Below are 21,686 nucleotides of genomic sequence, written 5' to 3'. Positions count from 1 at the left end.
CCCACCTGCTTCTGCCCTCGCTGCTTCTTCCGTCCCTGCTCTCCTCTTCGCCCGTGGCCACCGTGTCGAGAACGTTCCTGAGGTCCCACTCGTCGTCGACTCCAAGGCCTTCGAAGGTGATGCTATCACCAAGACCAAGGCTGCCGTCGCCCTTCTCCAGGCCGTCGGTGCTGGCGCTGACCTTGTCAAGGTCAAGGAGTCCCGCAAAGTCCGTGCTGGTAAGGGTAAGCTGAGAGGCCGCCGATACCGCCAGCGCCGTGGTCCTCTCGTCGTCTACAACCCAGATGTCGACGGAAAGGACCTCGTTAAGGCCTTCCGCAACATTCCCGGCGTCGAGACCTCCTCCGTTTTCTCCCTCAACCTCCTCCAACTCGCCCCAGGCGGTCATCTCGGACGTTTCATTGTCTGGTCCTCTGCCGCTTTCAGCGCTCTCGACGAGATCTATGGCACCACGACCACCGCATCCGCCCTCAAGAAAGATTTCCTCCTGCCCTCTAACATCGTCTCTAACGCCGACATCACCCGTCTCATCAACTCTTCTGAAGTTCAGTCCGTCCTCAGAGAACCCAAGGGCGAAGCCAAGACCAAGAGAGGATGCGTCCAGAAGAAGAACCCTCTCAAGAACAAGCAGGTTCTCCTCAGACTCAACCCATACGCTGCTGCTTTCTCGAAACAAAAGCTGGGTCAGACCGGTATCGAGACTGACAAGGCACCTGAGCGTGCTCCTGAAAGCTTCCATAAACTCTTGAACGAGGCTTAGATGAGATCTTGTTTTTTGAGTACAATACCAAAACTTTTTTTTAAATTAAACGCTTTCAATGGGTTCTGATGCCGGGTTTGCTCTTTTACTATTGTCAAATACGAGGTAGTTGCCATGATATAAATTAACGGTCTACCATAATGATACTTAGTCTATGATATTAGAGTATTTGTAGTTACTGTTAGTAGGGCATCTTCTAGACCGGATTTCCAGTCTTCGGAATGCCGTCCAACTACCACAAGAGGCACCTCAACCTAAAGAACAAACTTTTCTCACCATGTCTATCGATCGAGGAATAGTTGATAGAGATGCTGGTCTTCTAGGCTATCTGGGCATCCCATCTGATGGTACAGCGCCAGCTGTTCAGTAAACCCAGCATTCGGCTGACAACCAGGCCGACTGCTTCTAAGGACAAACAGGGCGCCTCCAGGGGTCAACCTCGGACGAGCCTGGTAGAGCATGTATGCGAGAACAATCGTTGCTGACCGGGATATCCCCAAACCGCTATATAACTCAGGGTCAGAATTTATATGCATATGCAGGTGTTCCGGGGTTTCTATAGTGTATATATATGGGAAGAGGTATTGTCCTGACCAGTGAACCAACACAGCGCTGCCATCGGCAGTGGCTCCCTCTATAAACCGATTAGCCTGCGGGAAATGCTGGAGGATGTTCTCTTGGTCCTGGTCGAGTAGGTCTAGGATGAGATGCCCCTGGACATCGTATGTCTGAAGGCTGCTAATGGCAGAGGGCCGCTCTTTTGGTCCCACAACAGAGATGACATGCGTTATATTAGCTTGTTTCAGGGCATCTTGGTTTCTAAGCGCAAAGAGACTGGATATATTCATTATTATCGTAGCCATTCATCATGTACCTAATAGAGGCTCAGAGTGCGAGGCGCATGGGTTCGTTCAAAAAAACACCAACTATGTACCAACCTGCCAATGTAGATGTTATATCCATTTACTCGATCCATGCTGGCCGGTGAGTTGTTGACTTCTGTCCCTGCTGTCCAGAGTATAGAATCTTCAGTTCACTCCTTAGAACGTCTTGATATTCTTCTGGGATCTCGAGCCTATGACGTAAAGTGGTTGCTTTCACCTGCGCCCTTTCGTCTCTTCTCTCTCTGTGGATCGATTTCTCGTTTGATGTCAAACTGACCGATGCGCCGCAGGATGTGATATTCCACTCACCAGGCCTATGTGGGAGTGTGCTGGCGCACGGAGGAGGAATGTCGGTCTGGTCATTCTCCAGGATTTCTCCTTGCCTTCAAACTAACATGCGCCTCACTGGTTCCACCTCGGATCCGCTCCAATTACCAGTTGACATGGAATAAGGCATATACGCAGTGCAGCAGGCCAGGGCTTTGCCTTAAAACAAAAAAGAAAAAACCTTGGACTTGGGTTTTGAACGTGCTACGATTCCTCTCAGATAGAGACCGGAGCCAGTATACTCTGTACTGGAACCCCAGATCTAGATGCATATTACCTTGTCGATAGGCATCGAGATACAGATACGGAGAAGAGTGAATCGATTTGGGGGCCAAAAATCAACCAAGTCTCCACCCGCTTTTAAGCAACAAGGAATTTGATGGCTGTTTGCCTGAGGATAGCAGATAGGGGGCCTATTATTGTGAGCCTTGTCTGGAGAAATGGGATTGAATACGAACGGGGATGGAGAGATCTCGGATTGCGCCACAATATCTCCTCAAGACAGCTGTCGCCAAACCAGGAGCTGGCCTGGTTTCGTGCATCATGAAGTGCCAGATGCATGATGCGTATCATTCTACATATACGGAGTGCTGGCCACTGCGAAGACGATGGCTGGAGCAATGTTCTCTGGTTCCCTTCAGCCGGGTCAAATAGAGGGACGGAGTACGGAAACTAGGTAACAACAGCGGCAGCAGCGTCAGGTGCTGGGGTGAATTAATCAAACGGCCACTCAACGAACGAGCATCGTGAACCCCATCGTAAATCCTCCGCTCTCACGTCTCACTCCCGTGTCATGCGGCATAAGCATCTCAAGCTCTCCTGCCGCAGGATAGAGAACAAGAGCCAATGACTCCTACGACCAAACCACCCTGGTACCATCATATGACAGCTGAGAAGGAAAACAAACGGGAAGAGTCATCTCTTCTATGTAACTTTCCATGGCTGGAATCCACGGCTGGGGCCGGTGGGAGATCCAGCTACAGGGTCTCCTCGATTTTCATTGCTCACACAGACCGACCTCGATCGACTTTGAGGGCGCCGCTGCCAGTTGGGCTCTGAACCCTGTCCCCTGGCGTCCGCTAATTAGGCGATAGAGCCTTGCCCCTTGTAGTGAGCCGCAGGCAGACATAAATGGCCTCCACCCATAACCACTGCTCCGGAATCTTGTCCTATAAAGACCCTCCAAGTTTTTATTTTTATTTTTATTTTACACTATTAACATATATTAGCATATCTTCTTTTTTTTATGTTTTGTTTTCAACCATGACCGGGACTCAGCCAGGTGGGTAAGGTAGCTAGCTACCTTGATATGCCGCTTCAAGCGTGCAGCCCTGCGATTGCCTCGAATTTAAAGGGTCATCTCTGGGCCCTGGGAACGCAGACACCCGCTCCAGCTGGGGATCTCTCTTTCTTCTTTTTTTTTTTCTTTCCCCTGGTCTTCCATCGAGGACAAACGTGTCTGCCGGCCAGGAGGATAGCCATAGGCACCCGGTTTTTTGTATCGAGTTTGGTTTGTGCCACATTCTCTCTCTCTCTTGGGATTGTTCCTCGTTATCTTTTCTCGACCTTTCTCTGGTTCCGCAACTGTTGCACTGTGATTCACTGCGGAAGTGTACTGCGTTTGTTCGCTTTCCCCCCTTGGAAGCTCAATCGCTATAGATTATTTGGTAATTTAGAGGCTCCTGGATATCTCCTCCTTTGTCTTTCTCCCCTTCTTGATAGCAGTATTGTACCGTTCAAATGCATCGGGTGCTTGAATCAAAGAGTTTGTATCATCTACCTCTGGGATCTGGACAATACCAGCTGTGATACTTTGAAAGGAGAAGAAGAAGCAGAAGAGAGGAGACCAAAGTCCTGCTTGACTGGCTGTCTTCTTGTCTGTTTTCATGGAAAGTCCCGTGAAATCCCCCCCTGAGCCCGTGACCAACCTATAACTTATCACCACCACCAACAACAAAAAAAGGTGCATCTGCATCCTTCCGCTCTTATTACCCTTGTGTCCCGTCTGAAGCAGCCTGGATACTCACACCCACCAAGGTGCGATCTTCCTTGGTATCTCTGGCTGTGAGCACTAGCTGATATAAATACAGCAAACATACCCAGCCTCTCTGTCTGAAACCCCTGATTTACTTCTCCTGGCCACATCTCTTATTCTCTCCCCTTGTCATCCTGCTTTGTTGTACAGAGACAGGCAACAGCAGCCACCCGACGCGTCCGTCTCGCAGAATTAACACTGGAAACAGTTGGTTGAAAGCCTGGTGCAGACTTTTATGTGCATTCCAGAGATAGGGACGCGTCTGTGGCATCCGCCATGTCTTTCAACCTGCCAAATGCACTGGCTTCAGGGGCAAGCAACAGCTCTGCCCAAATGAACCTGACTCAGTTACCGAACAATATCCTCGATGCTCTCCTGCCAGGCTACTCTGTCATTTCGGGATTCATATTCCAGATCACTGGCTTCGACATCTCCGTTGCCGTCTCTCTGAGTGTGCTGATATTCACTCTCACCACGGCATGGGTATATTGCTACAAATATGCCTACTCCTTGCTCATGACTTATATGACAGCGTCCATCACCGTCCCCTCTCACGACGATATCTATGATCAGGTTATAGCCTGGGTATCTGAGCTGGCCATCGCCACCAGCAGCCGATCTATGCGTGCCAAAAGCAAACGCCACATGAGCTGGGACTCGGAGGAAGATCTTCGTGCGGATGTATCAGGCAAAGGCTCTAAGGACACTCTTCTGAACTTCAGCAACTGGGAAGCGAAGATTCCCCCGAGATTTGAACCACACTATGAGTTCTCCTGGTTCAGACACAATGGTAACTTCTTCAAAATGTCCAGAGAAAAGGAACAGGTCTTGAGTGGACGAATGGGATTCAACATGGTCAGCAGTGATGAAACCTTGACCATCACAGTGCTTGGAAGATCGCTGCAGCCCATCAAAAACTTGATTCGGGAGGCAAGAGATGCATCTTTTGCTCGTGAGAAAAGTAAGACCACCATCCGTCGACCCGGTCCCAAGGAATTTCGTTCACGAGGAATATACGCCTGGAGCAGAGCCGCCACTCGCCCTTCTCGGCCTATTGAAACCGTCGTCCTCGATAATATTCAAAAAACGAAACTTTTGCTGGATATAAACGAATATCTTCACCCTGCTACTCCGCGGTGGTACGCGAATCGTGGGATACCTTATCGTCGTGGCTACCTATTTCACGGACCGCCCGGCACAGGAAAGACATCTCTCAGCTTCGCCATAGCTGGCGTGTTTGGACTGGACATATACTGTATCTCTCTTCTCGAACCAAGCTTGACGGAAGAAGACCTCGGGTTGCTCTTCAACTCCTTGCCTAGGCGTTGCGTTGTTCTCTTGGAGGATATTGATACCGCCGGTTTAGCGCGTACTACCGCTAATGAAGACTCTTCACCGGGAACAACTGACGCGACCAATGGAGCAACCGAAGGCGTCATTTCCAACTTGGATACCACAGCCCAACAGCCTTCGAGCCGCGCAAAGAAAGGGAAGAAGCCTAACAACGATGACGAGTCAAAGGGTATCTCACTCTCAGGCCTCTTGAATGCAATCGATGGCGTGGCTTCTCACGAAGGCCGAGTTCTCGTCATGACCACAAACCACCCAGATAAACTTGACGATGCACTCATCCGCCCCGGCAGAGTAGATATGATGGTTGGATTTACCTTGGCAAATAGAGAACAAATCAGGGAAATTTTCATCCGCATGTATTCTCCAGACCAGCCAGGAGGTATCAAGGCGCAATCAACGTCGCCATCTCACGTTGAGAAATCTCTTTCTATCCTGAATACTAAGTTGTTCAACACCGCCAAGACAGAGAAAAATGTCACCAACGAGGGCCAACCTGCATCTAACGAGAAAAAGGGGGTAGAGCAGAACAACAATGTCAATGGAATTATCACTGCCAGCCACCAAGTTGCTGTTGAATATATCAATGAACTAGCCATCTCATTCGCCGCATTGCTTCCGGAATATGTTTTCTCACCAGCTGAAATCCAGGGATTCCTTCTTACCCGCAAAAGAGAGCCTCACCTGGCTGTTGAAGAGGCCACTGCCTGGTGTGAGAATCTAATGGTTACAAGAGGCCGCCACCACCCACCTGCACTCTCAACCTCTAGCACCGCTGTTAGCAAGCGATCTGATAAGAGCGTTGCGGAATCTGACAATGAGGTTAATAGTGCATCCGCAGACGAACACACTGGAAGTGAAGCAGAGAGTGAATGTGTAGCATCTACCTAATGACCAGCACAGCACTCAAAGGATATGCCCTTTTTAAAACAGTTTATAAAGGTGTAACCGGTTCTAAAGCAGCATACAATTATCCCAAAGTGGTGGAGAAAAGTTGATATGGTCGTATCGAGTTTTATTTTTCTTCTTTTACTGGGCTTCTATTTTATATCTTAATGGGGGGTGGCAATGTCGTATTAACACCTGTTTTTAAGTCTTTGATTATTATTCTTGTGCTGGGTGGAGGTTTGATGTACATTAGGAAACTAGATAAAAAACTGGGGGATGGATAATAATGGCATTCATACGTTCTGCAAGTAATATATGTGACTTCTTATTAGTAGACTAACTATATAAATACAACCTTAAGGCTCTTATTAATGTGATAAATGATATATATACAGGCGTGGGTAATTATCAAACAGTACGAGTTATTGAAGTATTCGAACTATAGAAATCTTCTTAAAGTACTTGGCCCGTATCATTATGGGTCGGTTGATCTGTATATCTCCTAATCCAGGTCACTTTACCCAGAGTAGGATCCATAATAGCTGCAAAGTGAGTCATTTCATTGGTGATAGGGTATCTATTTACCCATTCAATGACTTCTGATGGCGTTGCTGTAACTTGACTGTCGCAGCGTAGACTATTTGAGGCGGTAAGGGAGTAACTGTTTGATAAACAAGTTCGTCGCCTTATATCTGGTTGAGGTGTAGTAGAGCCTTGAGACATGGATAAACTGTTGGCTTTTGCCTGCACTTTATCATCCCATGCCTTCTGCATGCATGCTCTTCGTTCACTACTGAGGAAGATGACATCATCCATATCCAATGTCTCATTGGAGGTGCTAGCTACTCTGTGGATTTTGCCACAGTCGACAACTTCAGAGTTTGGAGAGAGATTTGCTGAATCACTGTTGGTAGCAACGATAAACGATGATGACCGTTGAATCTTAGCGCTCCTGTGATCCTTCTCAAAAACGATAGCTGATGTCCCATCACACATAATCAAATAAGCTGCTGTCGTTGGTATTTGTGGTAAATTCTCTGCTATTTGGTCCAAAGGGGTTTGAGATGATCTCCTTGTTCGTTCCAATGTCAATATTCGACCAAGCCATGAGTGGTGTTGAGCAGGTTCTAGATCTGCTGATAAGAGATATTTGCGAAGTAGGGATGATATGGACCGTCTCATACCCAGTAAGACGAGAAGGTGACTTCCGTAAAATCGATAATTTGCCAAAATACTGCTCGAACTGTGATTTGGCCGGAAGTTTAACGATATGCTTAATCCCTTTCTCACCCCTGTGAGGACCCCAACAAACCCCACATATGTTACACTTGTTGCCAAAACGGTGTCACTCTCAGAGCTGCGAAAGTACTCAAGTTTCACAATCAGCTGGCGGAGTTCATCCATGTCCCAGTCAAGAGTACGAAAGTGAAGCATTTTCGCATCTATGTCTTGTTTCTGTTTCGCCGAGGCTGCTCCGCTGGTGCACCCCATAAGTAGGTCGAGGAAGACATTTAGGGATATAAGAATATAGAGATCGATGCCTGTAACTCGACATATTCCTTTGATCTCTTCTGTTTCTTCACGGGTATATAGCCTTCTTAGCAGGATGGGAGCAGCTCTGTAGACCCATTTTGGAGAAATAATACCGTCAAGGGAGCTGATCAGCTCGTGAAATATATCTATCAGGCACCTCAGCTTCTGCCGATATATAGAGGCCAAAACAACATATCTTTCTGAAGGAGGGAGTGAAAGGTCGATTTTAAAGGTCGGAGGGATGTCACCAGGTTGTCTATGGTCAGCCATATTTAAAATAAATATTTTTCAGATTGTAAGTAGGTTGAACAGCAAGATGTAATATAAAGGTAACTAAAGAGCACTAGAAAATATTATATAGACTGAGAAAACGGGCATTAAGGAGATATGTAACATTCAGTGAGTCAATGCAACCGAGAAGGCTCAGTAGCCCAAGGGACTGTGAGAAATTTTACCTCTCCGACACTAACACAGCCATGGTATACTAGCTCAAGGCATCTTTCACCAGGCTGCATCATATCAAGGAGAGACGGCAAAGCGTTTTCTCTTCCATTTCGTTAACTAAAAATAAAAAAAAGTTAAATCAATGAGGCTGAAAGCACGTGATAATTTATTGCCAAGACGGGATGTAATTATATTTATCCGTATTCGGAATAACTAAAATCCCCCGGCGGAAGCTCCTGCGGCCGAGATGGAGGGATTCCGACCCTTTGAAGACCAAAATATCGCAGCAAAAATGGCAAAATACAGTCTCTCCGGTTGTGTAGGAGAAGCCGTCGTTGAAGCTGTAGCTTGCCGAGTTGCTGCTCTCTTACACGGTTGGTATATAAAGAATAGAGTCATCGCTTTGGAGCTAAAGTTTAGTCCGGTCTAGTGTTAAATATCCATCCATGGATATTATCAACTTCTTGGCTTTTACCACGGTGTGTTTGATGTCTGCTCCTGAAGAATTGAATCGGATATTAAATTGAATATTGTTGGAAGGGAAGAGATAAAAGCTTTCATGTCTTCTTGATGATGAGAAGCACAGTTCCCAATTGCGACTGACATGGCAGCTCACATGGCTGATAACGGTGCCGAAGGGCCTCAGGCTCTTCCAGACGACGAGGACATGGTGCAAGAATATGACCTTCTGTCGTCCTATACCGATACAACAGACTACTATTCGCTCCTGGCCCTGTCGCGCGATCCCCCACCTACCGATGCAGCGATTCGCTCTGCCTACCGAACCCTGACACTTAGCTTCCATCCGGACAAACAGCCGTCGCATCTCCAAGAGGCCGCCAGAAACCATTTTGGGAAGATACAGACTGCCTATGAAACCCTTATAGATCCCAAGAAGCGGGTCGTTTATGACCTGATGGGAGAGGAAGGCGTACGCAAACAATGGGGCATGACGGGCCTTTTGGGGGCATTTGGTGAGGCTGAAAGGATGCAAGTTGGCGTGAAAACCATGGATGAAGCCCAATTCCGCCGATGGTTTGTGCGTAAGATGAAGGATAAGGAACGCTCTGTACTGGAGGACTTAATCTCGAGTAAAGTATAGTGGCTAAGACCCCTTGTGCTAAGTCCTATTTGCTAATGTGTGCGCATGTAGGTAGAAATGCAAGTCGGCTTTGATGCAACAAACATGTTCAGCAAGGAAACTGAGGATTCAATAAATATTGAGATGCCCGATATGAAGCCGTCTCATTTTGCTATTGGATTCAAGTTTAAGACGCCTTTTCCTTCTATCCCCGGATTCAAGTCATCCAGCAGTCAAGATGAAGAAGACGACAATGATGATGACGAGAACGGTTCAAACCGTAAGAGGAACGACATTATGGACGAAGATAAGGAAAATATGCAATTAGTCATTCAAGCAAGCACGGGTGGAGAACTCCATCGAATGAAGCGTGTCTTCACTCTGCTCGATGAGGAAACCAACGAAGAAAGAGATATAGAGGTACGTACCCAGTTCTGTGCCCCAAAGATGTCCAGTCTAGTATCTTACTCTCCATTAGCAAGAATTGCCCCATAACCTTGCAGTCAACAGCTTTTCCTTGGGCGCTCATGTACAGCATGTTGTACAGAGCCATGACACTAAGGATACCCCGTTAAATCGCCTCTTATTCCCTTTCCTCGGGGACTCATCCGTCAAGGTTGGAGCGTCCCTACTTCCTGCTCCCTCACTCACTTTATCGCTGCGGAAGCTCCTTGCCCCTGTCCCAGGGACATATCCTTTCCAGCTTACTTTGAGTACAGTCGTGTCTCATTCACCTTTATTTATGCCACCACCTTTGCATGTATCAGTCCAAAGGCAAATAGGTGATGGCAAATTAATGTTTTGCAACTGGTCTAGCGGGATAATTACTTGGCCATCTTTCATAGCGAGCTTCTTTGAGTCCATAGCCAAAGCTCTTTACGACGAAACCGAGGCTGTCATATTAGCTGCAGAGAGCAGCAAATTTGAGCTAGGCTTAAATATACTTCCTAAACGTTTTACAAGACGGGCGCAGCCTGCATCTAGAGCTCAAAACTTGGATGAGGAAGATGAAGCAGCGGAGAATAGTAGAAGAGCACAGAAAATGGAGCAATCAGAGACCAGGCAAAACTGGGGCATAATACTCCACTCATCGCCCGGCATCATAAACCTATCGCTCAATTACGGGAGGAATCTTTTCACGTCTGAGCCCGAAGAGCCAGCTCTGTCCCAGTGGAGCTATGAAGGCTACACTCCTCGGAAGGAAATAATCAACAGCCCCCCTGTCCGACTGGAAATTGCAACAACTGTTTCATTAGATCTCTCCACCTCCTGGATGATATCAGGCGTTCGCAAATTTGGTAACTTTACTCACATGGGTCTTAGTATTGGAATACAAGGCGGCAGGGGACTTGTTTGTGCAATCACATGGAATAGACTTGGGCAAACCTTGAAATTTCCGATTGCAATCTGTCCGATGGAAGTAGTGGATGCTGATATTGCCAGTCTTGCTGTGATTGTACCGTGGCTTACATATTCGATTATGGAGTTCGGGTACTGGCGTCCGCGGCAGAGACGGAAACAGAAGAAAGCCATTGCTAGACAACAAAGGAGAGTGCAAAGGCTCTTAGCCAAACGGAAAGCAGATAGCTTGGAAGCTATTGAGCTGATGAAGGAACATATCAGCCGCAGACAGGATGTTGAAGAACAAAGGGGCGGTCTGGTAATTCTTCATGCCGAATATGGATATATTCCCCCACACTCAGCGTTGAGAATCAGCAGAACCGACCCGAAGGCAGATGAAAAGATGGTTGACGTCACTATTCCCGTTGCTGCGCTTGTTGACCAGGGCCAGCTGAGCATACCGCGTAGTATCGTCAAGGTATGCATGTGTTTTATATATTTTCCTGGTTGATTGCTGCAGCTCTCTAACTTGTGACATTTAGGGCGAGATCCTTGGTTTCAGTGACCCTGCCCCGTTCTTGCCCAAGACGCTGCGGATACAATACATCTTTGGGTGGAAGAAACACTCGGTTGAAATAGCGGATGGAGAGGACGTGATCTGCCCCATGCAGTCACATTTGGAGTAGGCGAGCCCTTGACTATTACGACAACCAGCTCCATCACATACCCTCAGGCAACAGGGTGCGACGGGACTGTTGTGATCACTTTAATACCAGATCCCGCTATGCACCCAGCAGGTGTAGGACAGACAACAGCTGTCAAACCCTCCGATAATAATTTGAACCAAGACTTGCACTTCCAACCCCACATCCCGGGTTCTCTGTGCTGCCATATATCAATCATATATACCAGCCATCTATTATCGATATTGGATCCTCCTTTCTTATACAATGCCTTAATATGGTAACCAGGCATAGCCCCATTTGGCCAGGATCACTTGGCACCTCCAGCCAATCCTCTTCTTCCATCTCAAAGCTCTGTATCCGGCCTGACCTTGTTGGCACTACCCTTTGTCGGGCGACACATACCGGGCGTGTTTGATACCATGTTTGCCACGCGAAATAGTCTGTTGCTCCCTCTCAACGCTGTAACAATATTGACCAAATGTAGATACTCCCTCCCCCTTTCTAGAGAGCACAAATAAATGTCTTTGTTTCCCACTTCTGGATCTATCTGGGTGTGGCGTCTCAACTGGTACATAGACACAGCAGCGTCAAAATGAGGCTTGGTGATAGGTGTCACTGCTTCAATGGCAGGGCTGTCAACACTGAAGGATTGAGTATGAGCCCATAGGCCAGTCACTGACGGAAGTTCCCGTGTCTAGCTTTGTTTACTTTGTACTATCCATGCTAGGAGGAGGATAGAGATAGACACTACAATAGATGAGAGTGTATCATAGGTAGAATGAGTCTTCCTTCACTTGCTCTCGTGTAGTCAGCTGAAGAAACACTGAGAAGGTGTGAGAGCAAGAATGTAAACATCACCAGATCAGCTTTTTCCTCTTCTCCTTTCTCTTCTCTTCTTTTCTTCTCTGCAAATTTGTTCTTGTTTATACAGCTAGAGATCCACAAGGGTATTTATTGCAAATTCCCATCTGATCGCTCTCAGGATGTGTTTCGGATGTATTCCTTACCGTGCCTTGGTGGTCGAAGATGATCCTCCCAAGGTCGAGGTGAAGAAGCCCAACAGACAGTGGTACATGGTACAGCCTGGAGATGGATTCTACCCTGTGAACGTAAGTTACCAGCTGTGTGTGTCTCTCTCTGTTCGTTCTTTTTCCCTTAGTGAGGCAAAGAATATAAGCAGTCCTGCAGGCAAAAGTCCTTCTCTTTGCTTATTTTTCCCTTTCTCCTTTTTCTTCTTCTCCTTTACTATCTTCACTCTTCACTCTTCACTCTTGCTCCCTTTTGTCTATTCCTTCTAATACTGCCTGTCAAATCGCTTTCTCTGTCCATCGCTGTCCAAGTCGGCACCTCATATCACTGCTCTGGCACCATGGTTCAGTACTATCAATATGGCTCGATCGACCCAAGTCGCTCGAGATATTCGACCTGTCAGCATGTCCAAACGGGCAACGAGCCGACTGTCTACACATATGTGCCTCCGCAGCTTCAGCAAACCATCCAAGTTAGCACAGGCAATGTATCCGGGCCTCCTCCTCCTCCACCACCACCTCCTCCTCCAGTTCCTGTTTTGCCTAATGGCTGCCCGAATGGAGGACCTCCAGGGACGGCACAGCCTCTTTCTCAGACCATCCAGCTTGGAGTGACCCAGCAAGTCATTTCAAATGGCCATATTGTACTTTGATCTTTTTTTATTTCTCGTTGGCCATTGCACATGTCTTTGCGTTTTTGGTAGACATGCATATATGTATATACTAACTCCCATCATAGCAAGCGGGTCAAGCTATTCAGGTTCCATATACCTCTCCAACGCCCCTTCGCGCCACCTACCAGGTCCCAGCAGGTACAGTTCCTTGGGTTGGTCCAACTCGTGCCGAAGTTGACGCACAGAACTTCGCTGTCGCGAGAGCCACTGGTGCAATGAGGCCTCAGAGTATGGTGCCTTACCGCCCAGCTGAAGGCCAGCAGTGGTGGTGCCGCGAACTTGACGGCTCCTACACTCTTAGAACGACGAATGACATCATGGAGAACTTGCAGCCCGGATACTGGGCATACTCATCGTCGGGGTATCCTTATTTCATTCGTCAGGCCGCCTAAATACTCCCCAGATGAGCTATGATATTTGCTCCTTCGATCCGGTGAGTTTTCTGTCTTGAACAGCTTTAATATTTTAATTCCACGATTGCTTTTTCTTCTAACATAGCCGGTAGAAAGGAAGCAACGCAAGAATCCCTCAATACGAATTATGTTAATGAATTTCCTCTGCATCATGGGTCACAGAAACAGGAGAATAATGGAGTTGGACAGTTTAGAGTAGAGAGCGGTGAGAAGAGATTACTGGGTGACATTTCGAAATTTCCTGGAGGGTTTTAATGGATCTTTGTCTTTATTTCATAGTCAGCCTTGCTTAAGCTCGTGTTGCACAGCAGCTCCGATCGGGCATCACTCTACAGGCTTCTTTATCGATGTGAATAGGAGACAAGGAGCCCAAGTTGCTTTCCAAATATTGCATGGAATGAGAGAGGAAACCAGCTAGGAGAAAATCATGAAAGTAGAAAAATATCACAGAGTTTCCTAGCAATATACCATCACCATCTTGATTATTAGAAGTAAGAACATTTTAATGATCCAAGTTGCTCAATTGTCAACGGTCAATATTGATTTTGAAAAGTAAATACTTACATAATCATGACGGCAAAATAATATTCCGATGGCAAGGAAGTTTTTCCGATAATTTCATCAAAAGCTCAAAAAAGCATTCAAGATAGAGAGACTCAAGACTTGAAATATCAGATTCTACATTTATCCAGACAACCTCGTATCCGACATTGTACGATCATGGCCTCACTCAGTGAAGGGCTGTTTAAGTCCCTCCCGGCCCCGAAGTATACAGGTGAAAACGAGGAGCTACCTGCTCACGCTCAACGACGCGGACCAAGAGTAGTCGGTGCTGATGCGATTGATGAGACACAAATAGTGGTAAAGGTAAGTGATATCCTTCTATGTCGGCCATGTTCCTGTTTTTGATATTTCTTCTACTTGGTCCATCGTTCCTAATGGGATCTTACCTGCAGAGGGCTGGCCCACCACCTTATGGAAAACGCGCCGGGTGGCGACCACGATCGTTGAAAGATTTTGGAGATGGCGGTGCATTCCCGGAGATCGCTGTTGCCCAATATCCCCTCGATATGGGCCGTAAAGATGCGCCGAATAAGTCAAATGCTTTAGCCCTGCAGGTCGACGCCGAGGGCAAGGTGAAATACGACTCTATCGCAAGGCAGGGCCATAACGAGAACAGAATCGTACATGCATCATTTAAAGACTTAATACCGCTACGACAGAGGGTGGACATGGGGGAAATATCACTGGACAGGCCATCACAGGAAGAAGTTAATGCGCAAATGGAGAAGACAAAAGCCGCACTGGAAAAATTGGTTAGCGGAGCAGTTTCAGCCCAGAAGCCGAAGAACGTCGCTACCGGAAAGAGGAGCGAGCCTACGTTTGTTCGATATACCCCTGCAAACCAGATGGGTAATGCAAATCGGAAAAATGATCGAATTATGAAAATTGTGGAAAAACAAGTAGACCCTCTCGAACCCCCAAAGTTCAAACACAAGAAAATTCCACGTGGACCGCCGTCACCACCTCCGCCAGTCTTACATTCCCCTCCCCGGAAACTTACGGCTGAAGACCAGGAGGCGTGGAGAATCCCTCCGCCGGTCTCGAACTGGAAAAATCCAAAGGGTTACACGGTACCTCTTGATAAACGATTGGCTGCCGATGGACGAGGGTTACAGGATGTTTCAATTAATGATAAATTCGCTCAGTTTGCAGAAGCATTGTTCACTGCTGATCGACATGCTCGGGAGGAAGTGAAGCAGAGAGCACAGATGCAACAGAAACTGGCTGAGAAGGAAAAAGCCAAAAAGGAAGAACATCTTCGGCAGCTTGCTCAGAAGGCAAGGGAGGCTAGGGCTGGTGCATCTAGTAGTCGCCATGAATCTCGAGCTAGATCCCGCAGTGGCAGTCGAAACTCTTCGCCTTATTCTTCCAGGTCGCCTAGTCCAAATGAAGAAGACGAAGCTGTCCGGGAACGTGAGAGGAGACGCCGTGAACGACGCCAGGAAGATGAAAGAAAACTTCGTCAATCTAGAATGGGTGCTGAGCGACGTGTCCAGGTTATGGCTAGGGAGCAGAACCGTGATATCTCTGAAAAAATTGCATTGGGGTTGGCAAAACCAACACAGAGCAAGGAGACTATGTACGATTCTCGACTGTTCAACCAGACTAGTGGTTTAGAAAGTGGCTTTAACGAAGATCAACCCTACGATAAACCTCTTTTTGCTGCTCAGGATGCTATTAACAGTATATACCGTCCTCGTGCTCAGATGGATGATGATGATGAGACTGCTGGGGGAGCAGAAATGGATCGAATAAACAGGGGAAGCCGCTTCGAGGTGTTAGGACGTGCCAAGGAAGGATTCAAGGGAACTGAGGACGCCGAGGTAAGTGATGTATCATTTGAATATAAACTCGTTGGAATTGCACTAATTGATTCCGTACCAGGCTCGCGAAGGTCCTGTGGAGTTTGAAAAGGATACCGCGGATCCGTTTGGTATTGATGGAATGATTGCTGAGGTCACTGGTGGCCAATCTAGTGTTGGACAGAAAAGATATGGCATCCAGGAATCAGAGTCTAGCCAGCGAGAATCAAAAAGAGCACGGGTAGACGATGAAGACAATGAAGATCGTGATCGAAGGAGATAATACCACGGCGGGAAAAGGATACTACTGAAATTTTCTTACATTCAGATAATTTTCAGTCATGACTCGGCACCTTTTCATTTGGCGCATTCTGGCGTTGGGCACACTCGCTTTCTCTTCATGCGGCATGGATTAACCTCCTTGGTTTATGCAATCTATCGGCATTGTTAAATATTTCCCGGATTCTTATACCTTCCTCTGTATTATCATTCTATCTACTTGTTATGTTAATATCCCTAACGCGAATTTAAATATATCATTGTTGAAGGCCAATAAACCAGATCTTTTCTACAGATTGCTTTTCACCTACACAAAACACCGTTTCGCCCATAGACAAAATAAGAGCCCAGGCCTATATACCCATAGCGAGTAAACCAGTAACAATATGCACGACAGCGCTCAGAAATAAAACCTAGGACAGGAGAAAGTGTTTAATCTTCCAATCCAATCCAATCCCCATCGCTCGCATGGGCTTCCTCGCCATCCTGCTCCATTTTGGAATCTTCGTTTTTCTTCGAGTCCTCTAGAAGCATCTTATTTGATTCATCAGAGGTGATTTTCTTAGCTCCCGGCGCATTTGTGGGTTTTGAAAGGAAGTATTCCAAAGCATATAAGTTCTTGTCTGCAAGTCTCTTCAAATCATTTCGAATGCCGTCAATCGCTCTCTGAACGGACCGTAGCTCCGCTGCAAATGATGCAGCGTTATCCTTGAGATACCGACCTCGTATGCTAAGCAGGGCCTGTATCCAAAGCAGGTTAAATTCCAAATGTGGTGTTTCGTCTGCTGCATTAGCAACGAAGCGGAGGAGGCGAATTACGTATACCGTAGGTATTAGGCGGACAATGTGGGGGATTTCAGAGGGGGGTATGGATTCGTAGACTGTTCGTATGAGTTCGGATTCATTGAGACGGAACGCCATTACGATGGCTTTAAGGAATGAGGAATCAGATGATGTGGAGTCTGATGAAGGAGTATTCTTGGATATTTGAGACGAAGCAGCTTTTTTAGCAGCTGCAACTGTGGCGAGTATACTATCTGGTGTGATAGAGATATCGAGGTCGAAGGGATCGAAGACCATGTCATTATCGAGGCTATATATTAATAGGCCCTCTGTTGAAGCGGCACAAAATGATCTTCCTGTTGGCGAGAACGACACAGATGTGACGCGGACTTCAGGGCGGGTTGTTCTAGCTCCATCGTCTCCACGACGGGCGCCTGGAAGAGTTTTGTCTTTTCGATCTTCAATGTCGGAGGCTTCACCAGTTTCGTCGATTAGTCCCTGAGGTCCAGCTTCGGTCATATTCCGACTGTTAAGGAACTCCTGAGTTCCATCTAGGGATGTGTTGACGGAGACTGTAAACTTCCTAATTAACGAGCTTGTACCAACATCGTATAGGCAGATATATTTGCTGTTCCCAGCGGCTAAGAGGCATGAACCGTCGCCACTATACGTTATTGTTGCAAAGGACTTGGTGCCCGCAGAATTTGCAGCAGTGCGTCTGTCTGTTACCTTTCTCCCTCCAGACACGTCACGACGACCATCGATGCCTGATTGCTGGACAGCGTCTTCGACAGACCAGAAGGTTAGTTGACCATCAAGCGTAGAAGCGGCAATCTGTTTTCCATCTGGTCTAAAAGCCACACAGAGTACATCTGATTGCAGCTGTAGAGGCTCACTCGTCTGGCTCCTCCCAAATACGCTCCATATCCTAACTGTGCGGTCCCAGCTGGCGCTGACAACATGGCTTCCATCTCCAGAGAAGGATAAAGACGAAACTGGCCCCTGGTGGCCTGATAACTGATCTAGAAGTTGACCTGTTTGTACAGACCAAATGTGGATATCGAAAGAGTCCAGGGAGCCAGCGCATACCACTTCACCACTTGGGTCAACTGCTAGAGAGGAAAAGGACAATCTAGATGGAGCTGTGAAAGTTTTGAAGTTTCGATACCGCACAAGGTCCCATGCTCGTACTGAACCATCTAAGGATGCTGTGAAAAGAACATTTCCACGTTTTGTAAATTCACAAGCTGTGACACCACCCTTGTGCTCGGTAAAAGTGACAATACAGAATCCAGTATTGATATCCCAGACTTTTATCTTGCCATCATCAGCAGCGGTGACTATCTTTCGCCCATCGGGGGAATAGACCAGGGCGTTCATTGAATCAAGGTGCCCTTGTTGCTTTAGGATATAAGACTCCGACTGCCATTCCCATACTAGTAGCTGACCCAGTTTTGATGAGCCAAATGCCAGCCATTCGCTAGAGCTGTTGATGGTGACACAATCGATGTTACTTTGAGAAACACTATAGGCTACTATTAGAATGGAAGCGTCAATGGACTGTATGCGCATTCATACCTTAATAGATGAAGCTGGCTGAAGTCTGGCATTTCCCATAGACCAAATATCCCGTTCGAAAATCCGACAACCAGGATATTAGCTTTTGCGTGGAAAGCAGCACAGTTTATTTTGGCGCCGCTCTGCATGAAGTAATCTTTCTTGACGATTCTCCATCGTTCGTCGGATATAGCACCGTTCTCGAGCCTTTTAGACACATAGCCCCAGCGGAACAGCGCGCCATCCTTGCTAATGGTATAGATCTAGTATGGGTTAGCTTTCGAACAGTGCTTTGCAGTTAGAGCCTGCCAGAACCACTCACAGATTCCTGGTCGTGGGAGAACCAGGCGTTAATGACACCATCTCGGTGCCCAGCTAGAGTTGTAGGTTCAAACCCTTCCTCCGGGTCTACGCTCCATATCCTTGCGGTTAGATCTTTGGATGCAGTCAGCAGGAATCTTGAGTCACTGGACCAATGGATATTCTGTATCGTGTCGAAATGCCCTGCGAGATCCCGGTGAAGCACAAAAGGGGCGAACTCTAGCTCTCCATTGCCCTCAGCTCCCGGGGTAGAAGGCGTGCGCCATATCTGAAGCCTCCGGCCAACCCCCACCGCAAAATGACGACCAGATGGCGAGAAGGACAGGGCAGACACTGCAGTCTTGAACGTGAAGTGATGGATCGCTAACCGGCGAGGGAAATTAGTCAATATAGCCTTGCCATTCTCGTCAATTGAGAGCAGGAGGTTGCCTCTGGGAGATAGATCGATTCGAGCAATATTGGTCCGGTGTGCGAAGGGGAGGGTATATGATGTATTTCTAAGGGTATCCGGTTAGCTAAACAGCCAAACTGAAACCAATTGAACCCGCGGGCTTCACCACTTACTGGACCAGGTCGAAGACAGAGACTCGGTTCCCAACTGGAGAAAGCAAACATGAGCCGTCGGGAGTGAACAAGAGATTCCCTTTGCGATAGACGGTCCCGAGGAGATTGGAAAACTGCAAGTAAATCAGTATACAAGCATAAACAGGAACAGAATGAGCCAACCTACCTTAAAATCCGTCTTCATCGTCTCCAATATAGGCGTAATCCTCGCCGGCGCAAAACTACCCTTGACTTATTTATTACTACTTCGTCCTTGCTTTTTTTTTTTGCTTCAACTTTTTGATATATTACGTAATCACAATAAAAATTTCGGATCTCGGAAACTAAATTATCCGGGATAAAAAGGGAACCTGCAAAACTATACCCCTTCGGGACTAGCGCAAAGTCGGGGCCCTTGTCCAAATTAGTAAGTCTCACTCAGGGGCAAAGAAAAGGGAAAGAAGTTCAACGCCAAAGCAAACAAAAAAAAAAAGAACGGCGGCTCAAAGCAACATCTCCAGTCTCTCTCTTCTCACAAACCTTTGAACCTCGCCTTATTAGACACAGTTGCCTCTTCGCTACGGCTGAACTGCCTGATTAACCATCGCAATGGCGTCGACTGCTACCTCTGAGACCGCTTCGCCAATTGGTATCGCCAATGTAAGTTTTCCCGCATATCGCTTGTTACGGACATGGATCATAGCTGACAGTTCGCATAGCTGCCAAACCAACGGTATGGACTAAAGGGATCCTTTTCTCAGGTGCAGCGAGACTCAACTGACTCGAATTGAACAGGCACAAGATTGTCGCGAAACGTGGTGCCGCCTTCACGATTATGGTGCGAATAACCCCCCTTTCCCGAAAAAGGTTTCTACCAAGCAAAGGAGACAGGCTGTTGACAGATAAATGGGCATATAGGTTGCTGGAGAGTCTGGCTTGGGGAAAACTACATTCATCAACACTCTCTTCTCGACCACTATCAAGAACTACGCAGACCATAAACGCAGACATGCCAAGCAGGTTGACAAGACCGTTGAGATCGAGATCACAAAGGCAGAGCTCGAGGAACGATTCTTCAAAGGTATTTACTCGATCCTATAGTCCTTGGACTACTGTATATGAGGGGATCTAGGTTAACCTCTTGTTTCTATAGTTCGGTTGACCGTCATTGATACTCCCGGTTTTGGCGATTATGTTAACAACCGTGATTCATGGATGCCCATCATTGAATTTTTGGACGACCAGCATGAGTCTTATATGTTGCAGGAGCAGCAGCCTCGCCGTATTGACAAGATCGACCTCCGTGTCCACGCTTGCCTGTACTTCATCCGACCAACCGGACACACTCTGAAACCACTGGATATCGAAGTCATGAAGCGCCTCAGCTCTCGTGTGAACTTGATCCCAGTTGTTGCAAAGGCCGACACCTTAAGCCCCTCTGACCTTGCCCGTTTCAAGCAGAGAGTAAGTAAAAGACTTCATTTTGCCCAGAGCACCTCCTTTTTGGAAAAATTTTCTAGAGCTGACGGTCCTGTGTAACAGATCCGTGCTGTCATTGAAGCCCAGGGAATCAAGATCTACCAGCCCCCTGTTGAGGAGGACGATGAACAAGCTGCCCAGCACGCCCGCAGCTTGATGGCTGTCATGCCATTTTCCGTCATCGGCTCCGAGAAGGACGTCAAGACCAGCGATGGCCACATCGTCAAGGGCCGCCAGTACTCATGGGGTGTCGCAGAGGTTGAGAATGAAGACCACTGTGATTTCAAGAAGCTCCGCTCCATCCTCATCCGCACACACATGCTTGATCTTATCCACACCACCGAAGAACAACACTACGAAGCCTACCGAGCACTTCAGATGGAGACCAGAAAGTTCGGAGAAGCCAGGCCAAGGAAACTCGACAACCCCAAGTTCAAGGAAGAGGAAGAGAACTTGCGAAAAAGATTCACCGAGCAAGTCAAGATCGAGGAACAACGATTCAGACAGTGGGAGCAGAAACTTATTGCCGAAAGAGACCGACTCAACAAGGACCTGGAGACTACCCATGCAGCGTTAGTCCAATACTATACTCCCTTAACCAGCTTTGGTAGAACGATAGCTAATATATTAATAGGATCAAACAACTCGAGCAGGAACTCGACCAGATGCAAGCCCCTCAAGTGCGCAGTCATGGTCGCCGTTAAATGACCGTCATGGTTTCGTGAGATACGGGTGGATGGCTTCTTCCCTCCAGGAACTCTCATGTCTGCTCCTAAGCTTGATTCTACATTGGTCGATCGACAAGCCATGTAGGTGGTGTTCTGGGCTGTCGTATACCCGTCTTGCTTTTTATATTCCCCGGAGCCAGCGATTCTTGCCAACCCATTTTTCAGTTTAATGTGTTTCTTTACCCT

The 21,686-nt window shown here is 47.3% G+C and overlaps 9 protein-coding genes across 9 annotated transcripts; 6 read left to right on the top strand and 3 right to left on the bottom strand.

Annotated features, from left to right (window-relative positions):
* Positions 1-13: 13 nt before the first annotated feature.
* MCYG_01887 (60S ribosomal protein L4-A) lies at positions 14-884 on the top strand (the record flags this gene model as incomplete). Its single annotated transcript, XM_002848907.1, has 1 exon — positions 14-884. The coding sequence occupies one exon, from the start codon at positions 285-287 to the stop codon at positions 747-749; it is 465 nt and encodes a 154-aa protein (XP_002848953.1).
* A 157-nt stretch (positions 885-1,041) lies between these two features.
* MCYG_01886 (conserved hypothetical protein) lies at positions 1,042-1,736 on the bottom strand (the record flags this gene model as incomplete). The annotated part of the gene is made up of 2 exons (XM_002848906.1): positions 1,042-1,594; positions 1,660-1,736. The coding sequence occupies 2 exons, from the start codon at positions 1,734-1,736 to the stop codon at positions 1,042-1,044; spliced, it is 630 nt and encodes a 209-aa protein (XP_002848952.1).
* A 2,546-nt stretch (positions 1,737-4,282) lies between these two features.
* Positions 4,283-6,247, top strand: MCYG_01885 (mitochondrial chaperone BCS1; the record flags this gene model as incomplete). Its single annotated transcript, XM_002848905.1, has 1 exon — positions 4,283-6,247. The coding sequence occupies one exon, from the start codon at positions 4,283-4,285 to the stop codon at positions 6,245-6,247; it is 1,965 nt and encodes a 654-aa protein (XP_002848951.1).
* A 450-nt stretch (positions 6,248-6,697) lies between these two features.
* MCYG_01884 (conserved hypothetical protein) lies at positions 6,698-8,255 on the bottom strand (the record flags this gene model as incomplete). Its single annotated transcript, XM_002848904.1, has 2 exons — positions 6,698-8,033; positions 8,233-8,255. The coding sequence occupies 2 exons, from the start codon at positions 8,253-8,255 to the stop codon at positions 6,698-6,700; spliced, it is 1,359 nt and encodes a 452-aa protein (XP_002848950.1).
* A 570-nt stretch (positions 8,256-8,825) lies between these two features.
* Positions 8,826-11,329, top strand: MCYG_01883 (DnaJ domain-containing protein; the record flags this gene model as incomplete). The annotated part of the gene is made up of 4 exons (XM_002848903.1): positions 8,826-9,317; positions 9,375-9,722; positions 9,781-11,121; positions 11,186-11,329. The coding sequence occupies 4 exons, from the start codon at positions 8,826-8,828 to the stop codon at positions 11,327-11,329; spliced, it is 2,325 nt and encodes a 774-aa protein (XP_002848949.1).
* Positions 11,330-12,698: 1,369 nt separating this feature from the next.
* Positions 12,699-13,423, top strand: MCYG_01882 (conserved hypothetical protein; the record flags this gene model as incomplete). The annotated part of the gene is made up of 2 exons (XM_002848902.1): positions 12,699-13,001; positions 13,097-13,423. The coding sequence occupies 2 exons, from the start codon at positions 12,699-12,701 to the stop codon at positions 13,421-13,423; spliced, it is 630 nt and encodes a 209-aa protein (XP_002848948.1).
* Positions 13,424-14,164: 741 nt separating this feature from the next.
* MCYG_01881 (pre-mRNA-processing protein 45) lies at positions 14,165-16,093 on the top strand (the record flags this gene model as incomplete). Its single annotated transcript, XM_002848901.1, has 3 exons — positions 14,165-14,311; positions 14,401-15,831; positions 15,893-16,093. The coding sequence occupies 3 exons, from the start codon at positions 14,165-14,167 to the stop codon at positions 16,091-16,093; spliced, it is 1,779 nt and encodes a 592-aa protein (XP_002848947.1).
* Positions 16,094-16,521: 428 nt separating this feature from the next.
* Positions 16,522-19,498, bottom strand: MCYG_01880 (periodic tryptophan protein 2; the record flags this gene model as incomplete). Its single annotated transcript, XM_002848900.1, has 5 exons — positions 16,522-18,397; positions 18,451-18,692; positions 18,752-19,247; positions 19,315-19,427; positions 19,481-19,498. 5 exons carry the CDS (start codon positions 19,496-19,498, stop codon positions 16,522-16,524), a joined length of 2,745 nt encoding a protein of 914 aa, XP_002848946.1.
* Positions 19,499-19,902: 404 nt separating this feature from the next.
* MCYG_01879 (cell division control protein 12) lies at positions 19,903-21,476 on the top strand (the record flags this gene model as incomplete). Its single annotated transcript, XM_002848899.1, has 7 exons — positions 19,903-19,953; positions 20,013-20,026; positions 20,089-20,131; positions 20,212-20,374; positions 20,447-20,757; positions 20,836-21,344; positions 21,407-21,476. The coding sequence occupies 7 exons, from the start codon at positions 19,903-19,905 to the stop codon at positions 21,474-21,476; spliced, it is 1,161 nt and encodes a 386-aa protein (XP_002848945.1).
* Positions 21,477-21,686: the final 210 nt, after the last annotated feature.

The sequence above is a fragment of the Microsporum canis genome, genomic scaffold (assembly GCF_000151145.1).
Source record: "Microsporum canis CBS 113480 supercont1.2 genomic scaffold, whole genome shotgun sequence".
Classification (NCBI taxonomy): Eukaryota; Fungi; Ascomycota; class Eurotiomycetes; order Onygenales; family Arthrodermataceae; genus Microsporum; species Microsporum canis.
This window is presented reverse-complemented; position numbering and strand designations above follow the sequence as displayed.